Source organism: Oncorhynchus mykiss, chromosome 17, assembly GCF_057628025.1.
Source record: "Oncorhynchus mykiss isolate SJ-2025 chromosome 17, ASM5762802v1, whole genome shotgun sequence".
NCBI classification, from domain to species: domain Eukaryota; kingdom Metazoa; phylum Chordata; class Actinopteri; order Salmoniformes; family Salmonidae; genus Oncorhynchus; species Oncorhynchus mykiss.
This window is the reverse complement of record NC_143038.1, coordinates 1,707,501-1,727,791: the sequence shown is the minus strand read 5'-3', so window position 1 is coordinate 1,727,791 and position 20,291 is coordinate 1,707,501. Positions and strand designations below refer to the sequence as shown.

At 44.7% G+C, this 20,291-nt stretch overlaps 1 protein-coding gene across 2 annotated transcripts in view; it reads right to left on the bottom strand.

Annotated features, from left to right (window-relative positions):
- LOC110513948 (microtubule-associated serine/threonine-protein kinase 1) overlaps positions 1-20,291 on the bottom strand; it is an 83,217-nt gene that overhangs the window by 14,344 nt on the left and 48,582 nt on the right. For both annotated transcript variants that reach the window (XM_090204388.1, XM_090204389.1), the window contains 11 exons: positions 19,862-19,937; positions 18,707-18,916; positions 18,050-18,151; positions 14,615-14,747; positions 10,254-10,324; positions 9,741-9,817; positions 9,277-9,485; positions 3,391-3,529; positions 2,937-3,069; positions 1,076-1,241; positions 587-688 (listed from right to left, as the gene is read on the bottom strand). In XM_090204388.1, coding sequence (XP_090060514.1) covers positions 587-688; positions 1,076-1,241; positions 2,937-3,069; positions 3,391-3,529; positions 9,277-9,485; positions 9,741-9,817; positions 10,254-10,324; positions 14,615-14,747; positions 18,050-18,151; positions 18,707-18,916; positions 19,862-19,937 — 1,418 coding nt within the window. The remainder of the gene's footprint in view (positions 1-586; positions 689-1,075; positions 1,242-2,936; positions 3,070-3,390; positions 3,530-9,276; positions 9,486-9,740; positions 9,818-10,253; positions 10,325-14,614; positions 14,748-18,049; positions 18,152-18,706; positions 18,917-19,861; positions 19,938-20,291) is intronic.

Sequence of the window (20,291 nt, the reverse complement as noted above, 5' to 3'; positions counted from 1 at the left end):
TCATTGCTGCAACTCCCCAATGGACTCGGAAGAGTTGAAGGTGGAGTCATGTGTCCTCCGAAACATGACCTGCCTAACCGCGCTCCTTAACACCCACCAGCTTAACCCGGAAGCCAGCCGCACCAATGTGTCGGAGGAAACACCGTTCAACTGGCGACCAGGGTCAGCCTGCAGGCATCCGGCCTGCCACAAGGAGGTGCTACAGCACGATGAGCCAAGTAAAGCACCCCTAGCCAAACCCTCCCCTAACCTGGACGACGCTGGGCCAATTGTGTGCAGTCCTATGGGACTCCCGGCTACGGCCAGCGGTGGCACATCCTAGTAAAATCTGTATTCAACAATGCATTGCCTTGACAAACAAGGTTGTGTTTGGTAAGATTATGACAGTAGACTACAGCAGAAACAGGAGGAACATTCTTAAATTCTAGCACATTGGTTCAGAAACTAGGTGTCGGGATGGACCAAGTTGAAATTAGGTCCCCTGAGAAAATCTTTAAATGGGTATAGAATACAAGCTAAACTTTTAGTGTCAACTAAGGGCCTTTCGCCTTGTGCAGAACAAGTTTGAGAAGCCCTGTTGTAGTACCTGTACCCAGCCTCATCAGTGGATTGGTCTGTAACAGGGTTGATATCAGTCCCTGGGCATCAGCAGGCAGGACCTCATCTCCATCAGGCCACACTATGTCATCTGAGAGAGACAACAGAGCCAGGTACAGAGAGAATGAACAGCAAGGATTTGGAACCGGACCAACATTGAGTCAGGTACAAGTTAGTACACAGACAGAGGCCTTGGAGTCAACAGTCACCTACAGCAGTGGTTTTTAAACCTCTCCTCGGGGACCCCCAGCCGTTCATTTGATCAATTCCAGAGCTAGCACACCTGATTCAACTTGTGAATTGTCTGGGGGTCCCCGAGGAGAGCTTTGAAAACCCCTGACATACAGAACAAGAGGCACTGGGGGGATTCAAAAAGACAACAGGTGCAAACACAGAGGAAAGGCCAGCCCTCATGTCTCAATCACCTGTAATGACCTGTCCAAAGAGCTTTTGACTGATTGATTGATGGCAGACTCACCTGTGATGACCTGTCCAAAGAGCTCCTCAGGCGTGTCTCCAAAGAAGGGCACACAGCCCACTAAGAACTCATAGAGGATGATGCCCATGGCCCACCAGTCCACCGGCTTCCCGTAGCCCTGTCTTAGGATCACCTCCGGGGCTATGTACTCTGGGGTGCCACACACCTGGGACAGGAAGAGAGATCCACCAATCAGAAGTCTCGATCACGCTCCTTGCCTCTATTTTCCTCTCAACTACATGTACCAGATGCAATGGAATAGTCCCAAAAGTGCAACACCTGCCCATTTGGCACACCAGACAGGCTCAATAAAAATGAAAGACAACAACAAATACTATTTGGACCCAGGTTTGGCCTGCTTAGCAAACTGCAAGCCCAAGAGCTTGAATATTCTTCCATCTGTCTCTGACAGAAGTACTGTACAGTAATCACTAATCAAGGACCCAGATTGTATGATGCTGATAATCAGAATTCTAATTCTAATTGGTACTGTTGCTGTACACTGTTGAGGCAGCAGGGGCCTAGTTCATTATAGCTAAGTGAATAACCAATGCCCTCTAATCAAGAGTCTACACAGACCACAACGTGAAAGGATCTTCATCTATTTCATGTGCAGATGATGTGTGTTCATTAGAACCCATTAAAAAGCATGAGCTGGTGTACACCCCAAACAAGTTGGTAGAGCCTTTGACTAACGGAGAGCAACTGTAGGCTGAAAAAATGTAATAAAGAGATTTGCACACTCTACATACAAGCTCCCAGTAATTTATTGGGTAAACCACCAACGTTTCAGCATCACTGTGCCTTCTTCATGGTCATGTCATGAATGCTTGAACCAGGTTATGTAAACAAACACTGCAATTAGTGCAACCAATGACAATAGTGAGGGGGTGTGTCATAATTACTAGGGTGATAAGAATTAAAACATTTTTTACTGTTAAAAGACAATAGTTTACAGCATGTTGAATATATTAGGCTATTGTTATCATACTGCAACATAATTAGATATTGTGCATAGTAATAGCATTAACATACATTATTATTTTATTTAATACACATATTTAATTGTTTCAATTTAATTTCTTTGTTACATGTCATCTTTTGGTTCAACAGTAATGCACAACAAGCATCATCAACAACGGCAATATCTTGGGTGCACGCTGATACGCTGTAGAGCACAGGAGGTTGGTGGCACCTTAATTGGGGAGGACAGGCTCGTGGTAATGACTGGAACAGAATAGGTGGAATGGTATCAAATACATCAAGTGTCCATGCAATGTCCATGCTAAAGCAGGTTATATCCATCTAGAGTCCTCTTTCTACCTCTATGTGAAACAACACAGCATTCAGTCTGGTTTAACCAGGCTAGATGCCCTACCGCTGGAGAAGACACTGTATTGCTGCTGGCCTAACAGCATCATTTATTAATATGGGGAGTTAAATTCAAAACCTGCGTAAACAATAAACTGTAATTGCAAAATAAATAGGGACCAGAATTTGATTTATTTAGAGAAATGATGATGATTCAGTCTGTATGGTAAACATTATTAGTGACTGTGTATTCCTCTTGCTTGGCAAATTATGCGTTTTTGCAAGGTTATTTTGAGATTCTCAATCCTTTGACGCACGAGGCAAGTCAAGGGATCCTGAATTCAACTCACTCACGCAACTGTCATGACTGTAGGCTATCTACAGAGTTTCTAACATACTGTATGTGATTGGCTCTTCATTGAGAAGTTGGCTGTATACTACCTCTCACAATATGATTAATTGTTTGTTTGATTAGCTGAGTGACTGACTGATCATGACTGGCCGACTGACTAACTGACTGATTGATTTACTGACCAATCAATCGATCTACCTGTTTGTCCAGGAACTCGCGTGCGTCCTTCTCGATGTGTCCCTCGTACAGGTTGGTGGTGAGGCTCATCAGACCCATCTTAGACAGGCCAAAGTCGGTCAGCTTGATGTGGCCCATAGAGGTGATCAGAAGACTGGTGGAAACAGGAACAACACATGGGCTGTTAGATATCAACTGCACAGCAAACCCCAGGAACAGCCATTATTCCATTACAATGAGCCTGTCCTCCTATAGCTCCTCCCACCAGCCTCCACTGGTATGTATGACCAATAGGAGCATGTAGGAGTTATTCCTAGAACCTTTCCCCATACACACATTTTGGCTTAATATTGTTAGAGGATGTCCCAAATGGTCCTAAGAAATTACATTTATGGTGAATATTGTATAGTGTGAAAGCAACTTAAAACCTCCAATCCACCAGGGGATTGTCAGGGTGGCAGTGCAACCCACTCACTTGTCAGGCTTGAGGTCTCGGTGCACGATGCCATAGTTGTGTAGGTACTCCAGTGCCAGCACGGTCTCTGCAAAGTACATTTTGGTGAGTTCCACGGGCAGCGCCCCGATGTTCTTTAGCAGAGTGGCACAGTCTCCCCCTATAGGAACACAAAATGGTTAGTTAGACACAGTCTCCCCCTATAGGAACACAACATGGTTAGTTAGACACAGTCTCCCCCTATAGGAACACAACATGGTTGGTTAGAAACAGTCTCCCCCTATAGGAACACAACATGGTTGGTTATGCACAGTCTCCCCCTATAGGAACACAACATGGTTGGTTAGACACAGTCTCCCCCTATAGGAACATAACATGGTTGGTTAGAAACAGTCTCCCCCTATAGGAACACAACATGGTTGGTTAGACACGGTCTCCCCCTATAGGAACACAACATGGTTAGTTATGCACAGTCTCCCCTTATAGGAACACAACATGGTTGGTTAGACACAGTCTCCCCCTATAGGAACACAACATGGTTGGTTAGACACAGTCTCCCCCTATAGGAACACAACATGGTTGGTTAGACATGGTCTCCCCCTATAGGAACACAACATGGTTGGTTAGACACAGTCTCCCCCTATAGGAACACAACATGGTTGGTTAGACATGGTCTCCCCCTATAGGAACACAACATGGTTGGTTAGACACGGTCTCCCCCTATAGGAACACAACATGGTTAGTTAGACACAGTCTCCCCCTATAGGAACACAACATGGTTGGTTAGACACGGTCTACCCCTATAGGAACACAACATGGTTGGTTAGACACGGTCTCCCCCTATAGGAACACAACATGGTTGGTTAGACACAGTCTCCCCCTATAGGAACACAACATGGTTGGTTAGACACGGTCTCCCCCTATAGGAACACAACATGGTTGGTTAGACACAGTCTCCCCCTATAGGAACACAACATGGTTGGTTAGACACGGTCTCCCCCTATAGGAACACAACATGGTTGGTTAGACACGGTCTCCCCCTATAGGAACACAACATGGTTGGTTAGACACGGTCTCCCCCTATAGGAACACAACATGGTTGGTTAGACACGGTCTCCCCCTATAGGAACACAACATGGTTGGTTTGGCACAGTCTCCCCCTATAGGAACACAACATGGTTGGTTAGACACGGTCTCCCCCTATAGGAACACAACATGGTTGGTTAGACACAGTCTCCCCCTATAGGAACACAACATGGTTGGTTAGACACGGTCTCCCCCTATAGGAACACAGCATGGTTGGTTAGACATGGTCTCCCCCTATAGGAACACAACATGGTTGGTTAGACACGGTCTCCCCCTATAGGAACACAACATGGTTGGTTAGACACGGTCTCCCCCTATAGGAACACAACATGGTTGGTTAGACACAGTCTCTCCCTATAGGAACACAACATGGTTGGTTAGAAACAGTCTCCCCCTATAGGAACACAACATGGTTAGTTAGACACAGTCTCCCCCTATAGGAACACAACATGGTTGGTTAGACACAGTCTCCCCCTATAGGAACACAACATGGTTGGTTAGACACAGTCTCCCCCTATAGAAACACAACATGGTTGGTTAGACACGATCTCCCCCTATAGGAACACAACATGGTTGGTTAGACACAGTCTCCCCCTATAGGAACACAACATGGTTGGTTAGGCACAGTCTCCCCCTATAGGAACACAACATGGTTGGTTAGACACGGTCTCCCCCTATAGGAACACAGCATGGTTGGTTAGACATGGTCTCCCCCTATAGGAACACAACATGGTTGGTTAGACACGGTCTCCCCCTATAGGAACACAACATGGTTGGTTAGACACGGTCTCCCCCTATAGGAACACAACATGGTTGGTTAGACACAGTCTCTCCCTATAGGAACACAACATGGTTGGTTAGAAACAGTCTCCCCCTATAGGAACACAACATGGTTAGTTAGACACAGTCTCCCCCTATAGGAACACAACATGGTTGGTTAGACACAGTCTCCCCCTATAGGAACACAACATGGTTGGTTAGACACAGTCTCCCCCTATAGAAACACAACATGGTTGGTTAGACACGATCTCCCCCTATAGGAACACAACATGGTTGGTTAGACACAGTCTCCCCCTATAGGAACACAACATGGTTGGTTAGGCACAGTCTCCCCCTATAGGAACACAACATGGTTGGTTAGACACGGTCTCCCCCTATAGGAACACAACATGGTTGGTTAGACACAGTCTCCCCCTATAGAAACACAACATGGTTGGTTAGACACGGTCTCCCCCTATAGGAACACAACATGGTTGGTTAGACACGGTCTCCCCCTATAGGAACACAACATGGTTGGTTAGACACAGTCTCCCCCTATAGGAACACAACATGGTTGGTTAGACACGGTCTCCCCCTATAGGAACACAACATGGTTGGTTAGACACAGTCTCCCCCTATAGGAACACAACATGGTTGGTTAGACACGGTCTCCCCCTATAGGAACACAACATGGTTGGTTAGACACAGTCTCTCCCTATAGGAACACAACATGGTTGGTTAGACACAGTCTCCCCCTATAGGAACACAACATGGTTGGTTAGACATGGATTATGCCTCGGTTCTCTACCCTGCTCCTAAAGAATGGACTTGTACACACTTTCTGTCATGGATTCAAACAATGGTGGGGACTTCATTGACCTACAGACAGAGCTTATACCACAACAACGCTGTTCAATTTACGACGGGCAATGTGCAAGTGCGCACTTCTGTACCCTTTGGGAAGAGAATGGGGCACAGCCTGAGAGTCAGTCTGAAGGGGTTAAAGGATTTCACAGTGTCGGTCGGCCCTATCTGTGGTTGTTTCTCTTGGGTTGTTTCTCCCCTTCTCCTTGGCCTGGTAAACCTATGTTTGGCAGAGTCCCATCTGACTCACACACTACTCTTCATGCCTGGCTGTGTCTGTAGGCTGACTCTGAACACTAACAATCAGGAGAAAGGCAATCTGCTTTCTGCTATATAGTTGGGTTGAGTATGTTGAGTTGCCCTCGAGCACCTAACACGCATTAAGGAAGATGGTTTGGCTAGGGCTGCTGTGGGAAGTGACCCCGTTTTACTTTCTACAACTGAATTGACTATGGTAAAATAACAACTTGACAGTTATTTGAATCTCTGGCCCTCGGTCAATCCCCTATATAGATAGGATAGATGTTTTGAGGTTTCCACCAGTGGTGTTAGTTAGACACAGTCCCAACCAGAAGCCATGGATTACAGGCAACATTCGAACTGAGCTAAAGGTTAGAGCTGCCGCATTCAAGGTGCTGGACTCTACCTCGGAAGCTTTTAAGAAATCCTGCTATGCCCTCCGACAAACCCTCAAACAGGCAAAGCGCTGATATAGGGCTAAGATTGAATCGTACTTTACCGGCTCCGACGCTCGTCTTATGTGGCAGGGCTTGCAAACTATTACAGACTACAAAGGGAAGCACAGCCGCGAGCTGCCCAGTGACACGAGCCTGCCAGTCGAGCTAAATCACTTCTATGCTCGCTTTGAGGCAAGCAACACTGAGGCATGCATGAGAGCATAATCTGTTCCAGACGACTGTGTGATCACGCTCTCCGTAGCCGACGTGAGTAAGACCTTTAAACAGGTCAACGTTCGCAAGGCCGCGGGCCAGATGGATTACCAGGACGTGTTCTCCTGGCATGTGCTGACCAACTGGCAGGTGTCTTCACTGACATGTCCCTGATTGAGTCTGTAATACCAACATGTTTCAAGCAGACCAAGAACACAAAGGCAACCTGCCTAAATGACTACAGACCTGTAGCACTCACGTCTGTAACCATGAAATGCTTTGAAAGGCTGGTCATGGCTCACATTAACACCATTATCCCAGAAACCCTAGACCCACTCCAATTTGCATACCGCCCAAACAGATCCACAGATGATGCATTCTCTATTGCACTCCACACTGCCCTTTCCCACCTGGACAAAAGGAACACCTATGTGAGAATGCTATTCATTGACTTCAGCTCAGCGTTCAACAACATAGTACCCTCAAAGCTCATCACTAAGCTAAGGATCCTGGGACTAAACACCTCCCTCTGCAACTAGATCCTGGACTTCCTGACAGGCCGCCCCCAGGTGGTGAGGGTAGGTAGCAACACATCCACCACGCTGATCCTCAACACTGGAGCCCCTCAGGAGTGCGTGCTCAGTCGCCTCCTGTGCTCCCTGTTCCCTCACGACTGTGTGGCAAGGCACGACTCCAACACCATCATTAAGTTTGCAGACAACACAACAGTGGTAGGCCTGATCACCGACAACAACAAGACATCCTATAAGGAGGAGGTCAGAGACCTGGCCGGATGGTGCCAAAAGAACAACCTATCCCTCAACATAATCAAGACAAAGGAGATGATTGTGGACTACAGGAAAAGGAGGACCAAACACGCCCCCCATTCTCATCGACGGGGCTGCAGTGGAGCTGGTTGAGAGCTTCAAGTTCCTTGGTGTACACATCACCAACAAACTAGAATAGTCCAAACACACCAATACAGTCGTGAAGAGGGCACGACAAAGCCTATTCTCCCTCAGGAAACTAAAAAGACTTGGCATGGGTCCTCAGATTCTACAGCTGCAACATCGAGAGCAACCTGACTGGTTGCATCACTGCCTGGTATGGCAACTGCTCGGCCTCCGACCGCAAGGCACTACAAAGGGTAGTGCGTACGGCCCAGTACATCACTGGGGCTAAGCTGCCTGCCATCCAGGACCTCTATACCAGGCGGTGTCAGAGGAAGGCCAAAAAAATTGTCATAGACCCCAGCCACCCCAGTCATAGAATGTTCTCTCTACTACCGCATGGCAAGCGGTACCGGAGCGCCAAGTCTAGGACCAAAAGGCTTCTCAACAGCTTTTACCCCCAAGCCATAAGACTCCTGAACAGGTAATCAAATGGCTACCTGGACTATTTGCATTGTCCCGCCCCCACCCCAACCCTTCTTTTACGCTGCTGCTAGTCTCTGTTATTCATATATGCATAGTCCCTTTAACTATACATTCATGTACACACTACCTCAATTAGCCTGGCTAACCGGTTTCTGCGCACATTGGCGCAGAATTGTAATTGTGTCCCGCCACCCACCACCCGCCAACCCTTCTTTTACGCTACTGCTACTCTCTGTTTATCATATATTGATAGTCACTTTAACCATACCTACATGTACATACTACCTCAATCAGCCCGACTAACCGGTGCCTGTATATAGCCTCGCTACTGTTATTTTTCACTGTCTTTTCACTGTTGTTTTTACTTCTTTACTTTTCTATTGTTCACCTAATAGCAATTTTTACTTAAAAATCGCACCGTTGGTTAGAGCCTGTAAGTTAGAATTTCACTGTAAGGTCTACATCTGCTGTATTCGGCGCACGTGACAAATAAGAGTTGATTTGATTTGTCTGGTGGCACTTTAAATGAGGAGGACGGGCTCATAGTAATGTTTGGAATGGAATGGTATCACACACATCAAACATGTGGTTTTCCATGCGTTTGATACCATTCCATTTACATCACTCCATCCATTATTATGAGCTGCTCTCCCCGCTGGTTTCCACCATAGTGCTTTCACCTGGCCAGTCCTATCAGATACCACGAAGGGCAAATGAACAAGGGCAGAAGGGAGAGTACTACTTTCCAGAATGAGGATGAAATCCAACCGGGTTTCCTGAGAAACTCTCTCACCTCAAAGGAAGTGAACAGATCAGAACGGAGAGAACTTTGAAAGAGCAAGGTGTAGATATGTGAAGTTTCTTGGGACACCCTATGAAGCCTTTATTGTAATTCCATTAAAGTAGTACAGTTTCCTCAGAAACCCACTGACCTTCAACATACTCCATGACCATGCAGAGGTGCCTGCGAGTCTCGAAGGAGCAGAACATGGAGACCACGAAGGGGTTCTCAGCGAAGGTCAGGATGTCTCTCTCTACGAAGGCCTGCTGGATCTGGTTCCTCAGGATCAGGTTCTGCTTGTTGATCTTCTTCATGGCAAAACGCTGACGGGTCTCCCTGTGACGTACCAGGTACACCGCACTGACGGGGGAGGGAAGGAGGAGGAAGAAGGAGGGAGGGAAGAGAGGGGAGTGGACAAGGAGGGAGGAGGGGAGAGAGGGGGAGGAGGGAGATTGGTAAAGGGTAGAGGTGCAAGAAGCCAAGGGTATGGTTGTGGTAAAATTAAATGGTCAGAGAAATCTACCTGGAGCCTCATGTCTTTGAATGAATGTGAGGACTTTGTGATGTACATGAAATGCATAGTCATTCATATTGCTTTGACCAGACTCTACTCACCCATATGCTCCGTTGCTGATCAGCTTGATGGTTTGAAAGTCTTCTTCACTTGGCGGCTTCATGGCTTTCATCTTCCCCTACATAAACAAGCAGGCAAGCTCAGTCCAACTGAAGCTAGATACTATTTGAAGAGAGATCTGGTGTGTCTGTGAGTGTATTTCTCATTAGAAATGGAGGGTCCTCACCTCTGATCTGGTGTGTCTGTGAGTGTATTTATCATTAGAAATGGAGGGTCCTCACCTCTGATCTGGTGTGTCTGTGAGTGTATTTATCATTAGAGATGGAGGGTCCTCACCTCTGATCTGGTGTGTCTGTGAGTGTATTTCTCATTAGAGATGGAGGGTCCTCACCTCTGATTTGGTTGTCTGTGAGTGTATTTATCATTAGATATGGAGGGTCCTCACCTCTGATCTGGTGTGTCTGTGAGTGTATTTCTCATTAGAGATGGAGGGTCCTCACCTCTGATCTGGTTGTCTGTGAGTGTATTTATCATTAGATATGGAGGGTCCTCACCTCTGCAGAATCGTCTGGCTCTGGGGTGTGGGGACCTTCACTGTCATAGTAGTTGTCCATGCTCACAATGTCTGGATAAAAACACATGATTTAACACTCAATACAGTATCTGGTGTGTACTGTTGCAGATCAATAGCATTGTGTGTACATACAGTGCCTTCAGAAAGTGACTTATTACACATTTCGTTGTGTTACAGCCTGAGCAATGCAATGGCAATTCACTTTAAAGAGAGTTGTTTGGGTTTTTCGCTACAATAACAAAATCACTTTGACATGTGAGTCACTCTGGATAAGGGGGAGAGTGCTGAACAAATAAATGAAAATGTGTTAAAGGCCCAGTGCAGTCAAATACGGGATTTCCATGTTTTATATATACATTGCCTTTGGAAAGTATTCAGACCCTTTGACTTTTTCCACATTTTGTTACGTTACAGCCTTATTCTAAAATGGATTAAATAAATGTTTTCCCTCATCAATATACACACAATACCCCATAATGACAAAGCGAAAACAGGTTTTTAGACATTTTTGCAAATGTAATAAAAACAAAAAAACAGAAATACCTTCTTTACATAAGTATTCAGACCCTTTGCTATGAGACTCAAAATTGAGCTCAGGTGCATTCTGTTTTCATTCATCATCCTTGAGATATTTTTACAACTTGATTGGAGTCCACCTGTGGTAAATTCAATTGATTGGACATGATTTGGAAAAGCACACACCTGTCTATATAAGGTCTCACAGCATGTCAGAGCAAAAAACAAGCCATGAGGTCAAAGGAATTGTTCATAGAGCTCCGAGACAGGATTGTGTTAAGGCACAGATCTGGGAAAGGGTACCAAAAAATGTCTGCAGCATTGAGTGTCCCCAAAAACCCAGTGGCCTCCATCATTCTTGAATGGAAAAAGTTTGGAACCACCAAGACTCTTCCTGAAACTGTCCGCCTGACCAAACTGAGCAATCAGGGGAGAAGGGCCTTGGTCAGAGAGGTGACCAAGAACCCAATGGTCACTCTGAAAGAGCTCCAGAATTCCTCTGTGGAGATGAGAGAACCTTCCAGGACAACCATCTCTGCAGCACTCCACCAATCAGGTATTTATTGTAGAGTGGCCAGATGGAAGCCACTACTCAGTAAATGGCACATAACAGCCCGCTTGGAATTTGCCAAAAGGCACCTAAAGGACTCAAACCATGAGAAACAAGATTCTCTGGTGTGATGAAACCAAGATTGAACTGTAGGGAAACCTGGCAGGGAAACCTGGCACCATCCCTACAGTGAAGCATGGTGGTGGCAGCATCATGCTGTGGGGATTTTTTTTTAGCAGCAGGGACTGGGAGACTAGTCAGGATCGAGGCAAAGATGAACAGAGCAAAGTACAGAGAGATCCTTGATGAAAACCTGCTCCAGAGTGCTCAGGACCTCAGACTGGGGCGAAGGTCTCTGAATGTCCTTGATGAGAGGCCCAGACAGAAAATCTCTGGAGAGACCTGAAAATAGCTGTGCAGCAATGCTCCCCATCCAACCTGACAGAGCTTGAGAGGATCTGCAGAGAAGAATGGGATAAGCTCCTCAAATAGAGGTTTGCCAAGCTTGTAGCGTTATACCTAAGAAGACTCGAGGCTGTAATCACTGCCAAAGGTGCTTCAACAAAGCACTGAGTAAAGGGTCTGAATACTTACAGTATGTACAATACCGTTCAAAAGTTTGGGGTCACTTAGAAATGTCCTTGTTTTTGAAAGAAAAGCTATTTTTTTGTCCATTAAAATAACATCAAATTGATCAGAAATACAGTGTAGACTTTTTTAATTATGTAATTGACTTGTAGCTGGAAATTGCAGATTTTTAAATGGAATATCTACATAGATCTTCAGTTTCTTGGCAATTTCTCGCATGGAATAGCCTTCATTTCTCAGAACAAGAATAGACTGATGAGTTTCAGAAGATAGACTTTGTTTCTGGTCATTTTGAGCAAATGCTGATGCTCCAGATACTCAACTAGTCTAAAGAAGGCCAGTTTTATTGCTTCCTTAATCAGCACAACAGTTTTCAGCTGTGCTAAAATAATTGCAAAAGGGTTTTCTAATGATCAATTAGCCTTTTAAAATTATAAACTTGGATTAACTAACACAACGTGCCATTGAACACGGTTGCTGATAATGGGCCTCTGTACGCATATGTAGATATTCCATAAAAAAATCTGCAGTTTCCAGCTACAACAGTCAATTTCATCATTAAAAATGTCTCCACGTATTTCTGATTAATTTTATATTATTTTAATGGGCAAATATGGGATTTTCTATCAAAAACAAGGACATTTCTAAGTTTTCATTTCTAAGTTTTCATTTCATACTTTTGAACATTAGTGTACATGTGGTATTTCAGTTTTTATTGTTAAATACATTTGCAAAAAAATATTTAAAAAATGTTTTTGCTTTTCCATTATGGGCTACTGTGTGTAGAATGATAAGGGGAAAAAACAATTTAATACATTTTAGAATAAGACTGTAACATAACAAAATGTGGAAAAAGTCAAGGGGTCTGAATACTTTCCAAAGCACTATATATATTTCCACACTACGACGTTGGAGAAAAAGTTAGTGTTAGAGCTGTTTGAAACGACCACCTGAAATTTCTGACTGTTTTGGTAGGATGGAGCCGGTAAATGAGTTAATAGACCAATAACAGCTCATTTTCAGTTTTCCCCTCCCCACTCAGACCACTTCCAGACGGTGCTCTTTGCGAAGAATAATTATTTTTAAAATAATTTTAATTGAAAACAATCACAGTAAGGTACTTTCTGTCACCAGAAATGATTTGATATTGAGATAAAAACGGCTGCATTGCACCTTTAAGTAAGCATCTCGTTAATTTGAATTAGATGTCACATAAAGTGATGTGAAAATAATATATCTTCTTGTCACCTTGGTAACAACATTTCTAAAAACAAAATGGTTGTGTTTGGAGAACCGAGAGAGGGAGGGAAGACGAGAGTGTGTGTGTGAGAGAGAGAAAGAGAGATGAAGCTGTGAATATTTGTGTGGGTGAAAAACAGAAAGGTGCTAAACCAAGAGGTGGTTTGTAAAAAGTGTCACATTGTGACAACCCACTAAAACCCAAACTCATATTTCTTCAACCAGACTGAAGGTAGCTGACAAAGAGGAGCCAGTCGGATTCTGAATAGTCTTTCTAACACATTTACATTGAGTAGTTTAATGAACAGCTTGTGGTGGATTTGCCACTGTGAGAAGTGGAGCTGGACGGAATTGAAGGAGTCAGAGAAGGAGTTTGGGGGCTGCTGTAGATTAATGACAGTGAGTGCAGTGCTGCGACCGGCTTCATAATCAGTTAAGGGAGTTCTCTCTGCGTCTCAATAATGTCTACATGTAGCCTGGTCCCAGGTCTGTTTGTGCTGTCTTGCCAAGGTTCAGTGTGACAATGCCAAGAGCTGGGACCAGGGTAGCTGACAGGTGGATCCCTGCCCACATGCTACAATGCCAAGATGCTGTTGTTTTTCTCATGCCAAAATGTATGTTTTTTTCTAAGGTTATTTCTGCTAGCATTATAGTTAATTACCTATAATAAACACCCGAGGGGAGTGTGGCTGTCAAAATGTGGCTAGAGAAATCTCAACCATCAATCTTTCATTTTCTCTTGTTTGGCTTCTACAGGTACATGATGCCCTAAATCTGTCTCTTTTTGTTTCCGTCTACTGTCTTCCCCCCCATCCCAACCTCCACACGGTCGCAGGTCAGTCCCAGCTGCCTGCATGTCTCTTTTTATTCCTCTCATCCCTCTCTTCCTTACTCTCTTCTTCATTAAATCTCCCCTCTACTCCTCTCTCCTACATCTCTCTCACCCTCCAGAGGGTGCTTGGTCTGTCCCAGCCATCTGAATCTGTCTATTTCTGTTCCTCTCTTCTCTCTCCTCCTCCCTCTCATCCTTCTCTCTCACCCTCCAGAGGGTCCCTGGTCTGTCCCAGCCTTCAATCTGTCTCTTTCCATTCATCTCTTCCTCTCTCTCTCCTCCTCCCTCTCATCCTTCTCTCTCACCCTCCAGAGGGTCCCTGGTCTGTTCCAACCCTCAATTTCTCTTTCCGTTCCTCTCTTCCCTCTCATCCTCCCCCTCCCTTCCTCACCCTCAGGTCTAGGGGTATTAAACTCTTACCCAACGAGGTCCGGAGCCTGCTGGTTTTCCATTCTCCCTGATAATTAATTCCACCCACCTGGTGTCCCAGGTCTAAATCAGTCCCTGATTGGAGGAGAAGAAAGGAATAAAGCCAAGTGGTTCCAGAGTTGAGGGCTCTAGAGTGTCCTGACGTAACAAGGAGTATCCATCTTCATTAAATGTGTGTGTGTCTCACCCTCCAGAGGGTCCCGGGTCAGACCCAGCTGGCTGATGATGTAGCGAGGGATGTCCGTCTTCATCAGGTGTCCCTCCTTGGCGTGGTCCTCCGCTGCCTCCAGCAGGTGATAGAACTCCTCTGGGTTGAACTCCTACAGAGAGGAACCAAATACAAAGTTACACAAAAGCTGCCAGTCTGCCACATAAACTTGATGTAGTATTGACTTTTCTGGATTGAACTCCTGTACATGAAGGGGAGGGGGGACAATATATATATATTTTTTTTACCTTTATTTAACTAGGCAAGTCAGTTAAGAACAAATTCTTATTTTCAATGACGGCCTAGGAACAGTGGGTTAACTGCATTGTTAAGGGGCAGAACGGCAAATTTTTACCTTGTCAGCTCAGAGATTCAATCCAGCAACCTTTCGGTTACTTGTCCAACGCTCAAACCACTAGGCTACCCTGCCGCCGGTATTGAGAAGAGGGGGGACAATATTGACAGTACTGTCTGTGGTATTGAGAGGAGGGGGGACAATATTGACAGTACTGTCTGTGGTATTGAGAGGAGGGGGGACAATATTGACAGTACTGTCTGTGGTATTGAGAGGAGGAGGGGCAATATTGACAGTACTGTCTGTGGTATTGAGAGGAGGGGGGACAATATTGACAGTACTGTCTGTGGTATTGAGAAGAGGGGGGACAATATTGACAGTACTGTCTGTGGTATTGAGAAGAGGGGGGACAATATAGAGTGTAACAGACTAAATCTGCCACATCGACTGCCATTGTGTATGGTATTCTGTGTGCTGTTTTGAGTTTAACTGGGGAATCCTACAGGCTGAAATAAGGAGCTAATAAACTGCTGGGTACTAACATGGTCATAACTTTGAATTGCTGCTCCAATAAGCCCTACAGCTGATTAACATAGCCTTTTATTCTGTCCTCTGGGCATCTCTTTCATTCACCCTTTGTGGAGGGATATAACACTGTTATTAGAAACCAGAGCACCTGGGGCTGGGAGGGGAAGGTCATTTCCTGGTTTCAGTGTTCCGATGATCAACTGTTCCCTGGCCTTGCCAACTAAGATACAGATGAGAGGAGTGAACCCATAGAAAGAGAAGGAATAGAATATATTATATTTCTTTGAGTAAATTTACAAAGTTCCCTGGATTGCCAACTATGATGAGTGGAGTGATCATAGATTAGAGACACAATATAAGACTAATATAAGTCTTGTACTTGATTCTGTGGGAGTGAAACTCTCTGCACAGAGTTCTGCTCTGCTCTATGTACCTCTATGTGGGATAATGTTCTTCCACCATGGCTCTGACATTTCACCAAATCAGAGGAGACTGTGACTAGAATGCCAAATGAACTGAACCCCCCCTCTCTCTCCCCTCCAATTCACGTTCTCTCTCCTCTCTCCCTCCACCTTTCCCTACTCTTTCATTCTCCTCTCTCTCTCCATCTCTCTCCTCTGCATTTTCCTTTGTATCTCCCTCCATCCTTCCCTCCATCTTTCCTTCTCTCGCTTTCTCTCTCCCCCCTCCATTTCACTTTCTCTCTTCCTCCATCCTTGTCTACCTCTTCCCTCTCACTCTCTCTCTCATATAACTGACATAAGCAGAAGCATCCAGCCTGACCCTATCGACCTCTTCCGCTGGTCACCCTGGCAACGGGAAGATGAGACGCAACAGCAGAAGGAGGTGGGACCAAGCGTTTGATAGGCAGGGGAAGCCATCAATCAGAGTGTGTAAATCCAGGGACACTCCAGTGACTTATGTACATATAGCTTTGAATGTCAACTGGACAGTTGGAGGAGTTCATTTCAACTGTCATTGAATGAGGTGTTGGCCCATGGCAGCAGTGTATGTGGGTGGATGTTTTACAGTTAGGAAGATATCCTTAGGCATTTAACTTAATGCTGTGTTTGTAATGACTCATATAAAGACATCTTTGACCTATATCTATGAAAACAAGGGATGTGTTTTGGTTAAATACACCGCACAGGGGATGAACAGTATGTGTCCCAAATGGCATCCTATTCCCTACATGGTGCACTACCTTTGATCAGAGCCCTATGGGGGCCTGGTCCAAAAGTAGTGCACTATATAGGGAATAGGGTGCCATTTGGGACCATATAGTTCTGGTCTAAAGTAGTGCACTATATAGGGAATAGGGTACCATTTGGGACCAGAGTTCTGGTCTAAAGTAGTGCACTATATAGGGAATAGGGTACCATTTGGGACCAGAGTTCTGGTCTAAAGTAGTGCACTATATAGGGAATAGGGTGCCATTTGGAATAGTAGGCAAAACAAACATATTTTTCATGATTATAGCTATAATATCAAAATCAATAAACCAAAGCACGTTTTGGGGTTCATTCATTAGTTTTTAGGTGATTAAGTAGAATCCTGTTGAAAAATGATGAGGAAAGTATCATTTACATTCCTAAAACATAAGTTGAAAATGTTACTGTTCCTGCTACCTATTGTTGATTATGAATTTGTTTTTAAATGTCCAAATTCATAATCAATATGCTGAAATAAGTTGTGGTATTTTGAAGGCCAAAAATAAACATTACTCCCTACACATACATATGTCACACTTGTGTTCAGATTAGTTCTATTTAGCTAAATAAGTTGCTTATAAACTGCACACACACCAACATTTACCAAGCAGCCACTCTACACTTTGATTGGCTTGTTCTACTGTAATCGAAAGCTAGCGCAAATTAATCACATCACTATTGTCTATAAAGATCAATGGAACTGGGACAATAACCGGGGTGACGTGTACCGTTTGCGCTCTTCTTAAAGATAAAACCACAGCTAACTTGGGTAAACTACTTATACCTGTCGATAGATGAGAACCTGTAGTAGCCATTTCTCAACTCATCTCGTTGTGTCACGTTTACAGTAGATGGCCAATACGAAAAGGAAACAACACCTTTTTGACTGGAACATTTCAACGAATCATCACCTCACAGGTAGACCTACAAACTGACAGGGGTTTCATTTCAGTGCCAGCTTGACTGTCAAATACGTGGATTTGTTTGTGGCCAGCAACTTTTTTTTAAAGCAAAATCAATTTAGTATAATCTTGATATTAACATCACCAATCTGAGGTAAAAAGATGTTTGTATGTTGAAAATTCAAGCTTGTACAAGGTAGTTAACACACTTTCCAAATTAGGGGAATTAGCGCAATATGAAATAATTTTATATGACAAAATAATTATACATGTCAATTAAGGGATTATAGTACAGCATATATTGCCCACTCACAAGCTATTGCAACAATTCCACATATTTCTAACTCAATGATCTATTTAGAGAGTGAACTGCTCTGAAACCCATTTGAACCAGGTGCTCTAGAATAGAGTCTCCAGAGTGTCTGAGCCGCAGCCTGAACATTCAACGTCCCTATAATAGACCTGTAATAGAGCTCACCAGACATTCCAGAAGCCGGGCGGGACGAGATATGATGATGAAGAGCTTTTTGACCAGCTCAGTGACGAAGGTCAACTCAGAGCTCTCAGAACGCTCATAGGCCTGAGGGAGAGAGACAGAGAGAGAGAGAGAGAGAGAGAGAGATAGAGAGAGAGAGAGGGCTTCAGCACCAGGGACAGCGATAAACAAATTCTTAGCAATTAATAGGTTCTTCACCAATAAAATTGAATGTCAGTTACTTTGGAAGACCAGAAGAGGACTAGGGGTGCGTGCATGTATATGTGTTGTGTATGTGTGCATGTATATGTGTTGTGTATGTGAGCATGTATATGTGTTGTGTATGTGAGCATGTATATGTGTTGTGTATGTGAGCATGTATATGTGTTGTGTATGTGAGCATGTATATGTGTTGTGTATGTGAGCATGTATATGTGTTGTGTATGTGAGCATGTATATGTGTTGTGTATGTGAGCATGTACATGTGTTGTGTATGTGAGCATGTATATGTGTTGTGTATGTGAGCATGTATATGTGTTGTGTATGTGAGCATGTATATGTGTTGTGTATGTGAGCATGTACATGTGTTGTGTATGTGAGCATGTATATGTGTTGTGTATGTGCGTCCTCATGTGTTTGCAACTATGCATGATGACTCACGTCGTTGAGCATCTTCTCCAGATTCTCCTGCAGCTCAAAGAAATACACCGTTGTGATGAGTCCGTCCTGTGATTTGGTCAGGCAGTCTCTGGACAGCTCTGCTATCTGGTGGTGGATGAAGCTGAGGACCCCGTCAGCCAGCGGCAGCACGCTCTCCGGGGAGAAGTTCTGGATGAACTCTGACAGACGCTCCTCCATCTGGGCTGTAGCCTGGGAGGAGAGGACAACATGGTAAAATACACTACAGGTGAGTGACTGGGGTCCGAACCCAGGCCACAAGACAGTGTTAACCAACTGAGATAAAGCCTTTCAGGGGAGAAGCTATCAACGTTCCTTCATCTGGGCAGTTGACAGATATACAGCATAGACTACATATTATCAATACAGGACCGATGGGGTTCGAACCCAGGACTTTTACCAGCTACAGGATTGTGTTGGTGTGTTCAGCTAAAGCCTAGGAGCCAACACAAGTCTTCAGGACTCAGGTAAGGTTACTTAACGTGCGAGCGTGGTTCACCCACCCATTGAGCTCCATGTGAAGTCCATGTGATCAGTATTCTAGTGGGAGACTAGCAATATAGTCAAACAAACAGACACCATCAGCAAACTGCTGAATCCAAATAAATCTCTCCGTACCTTAGTGTTTGAACTACTATAGTATGTGATGTGAGTAATGCCTTTTCTCTGTTTGTCTGCTTCTGTTTGGTTTGCAGCTTTACCACAGCGGCTGCCTGCCTGTCATACAGCCTGTAAGTCATTGATATCGGTCAACACAAAGCCAGAAGTGGTTGCAACAGTGGACGGGGAGATATGCTGTATTAGAGAGAGAAACTGCACTGCGCTGGGCTCTGTCTAAATGGCTCTCTGGGGCCATTTTGGATCAGTTACTGCATGACATGTCAGTCTCCATTTTGGGGGTGCGACGGTTGCAACCATCTTGTTGTGTTTTTATGCAGAAGCAAGTAAAACTGTGCAGGTAGTCAGTGACACTGCAGTTAGCACTGCTTCAAGTCCCATTCATGTTATGGGATAGGGCCACTGTGTGTGTGTGTGTGTGTGTGTGTGCGCGCATGTGTATGCGTACCTGCATACGTGTGTGCATTTCTGTGTACGAGTTGTGCGTGTGTGTGTGTGTATGTGTGTGTGTGTACTGACCTTGGGGAAGCGCTCCTTGTAGACATGGTTCATCATTACTATCTCGTTGTCATAGCAAGACGGTGAGCGCCCCGGGCTGAAGAGAGAGAACGAGACAGAGACAGAGAGGCAGATTGACAAGAAAGAGTGATAGACAATCAATTTTTTTATGTTTCACTTGAATGCAGGCTTAATTTGCAGCAGCCAGGACCCAGTGTGTGTGTGTGTGTGTGTGTGTGTGTGTGTGTGTGTGTGTGTGTGTGTGTGTGTGTGTGTGTGTGTGTGTGTGTGTGTGTGTGTGTGTGTGTGTGTGTGTGTGCGTACGTGTGGACCCCTGTCTGTACATTATGTAAATCAGCCAATCAAAGATAGCTTCACTTTTAGTCTCTCTCTAAAATCAACCAATCAGGAATTCTGAACACTCCGTCTCCCTCTAATGGATGCACTAATT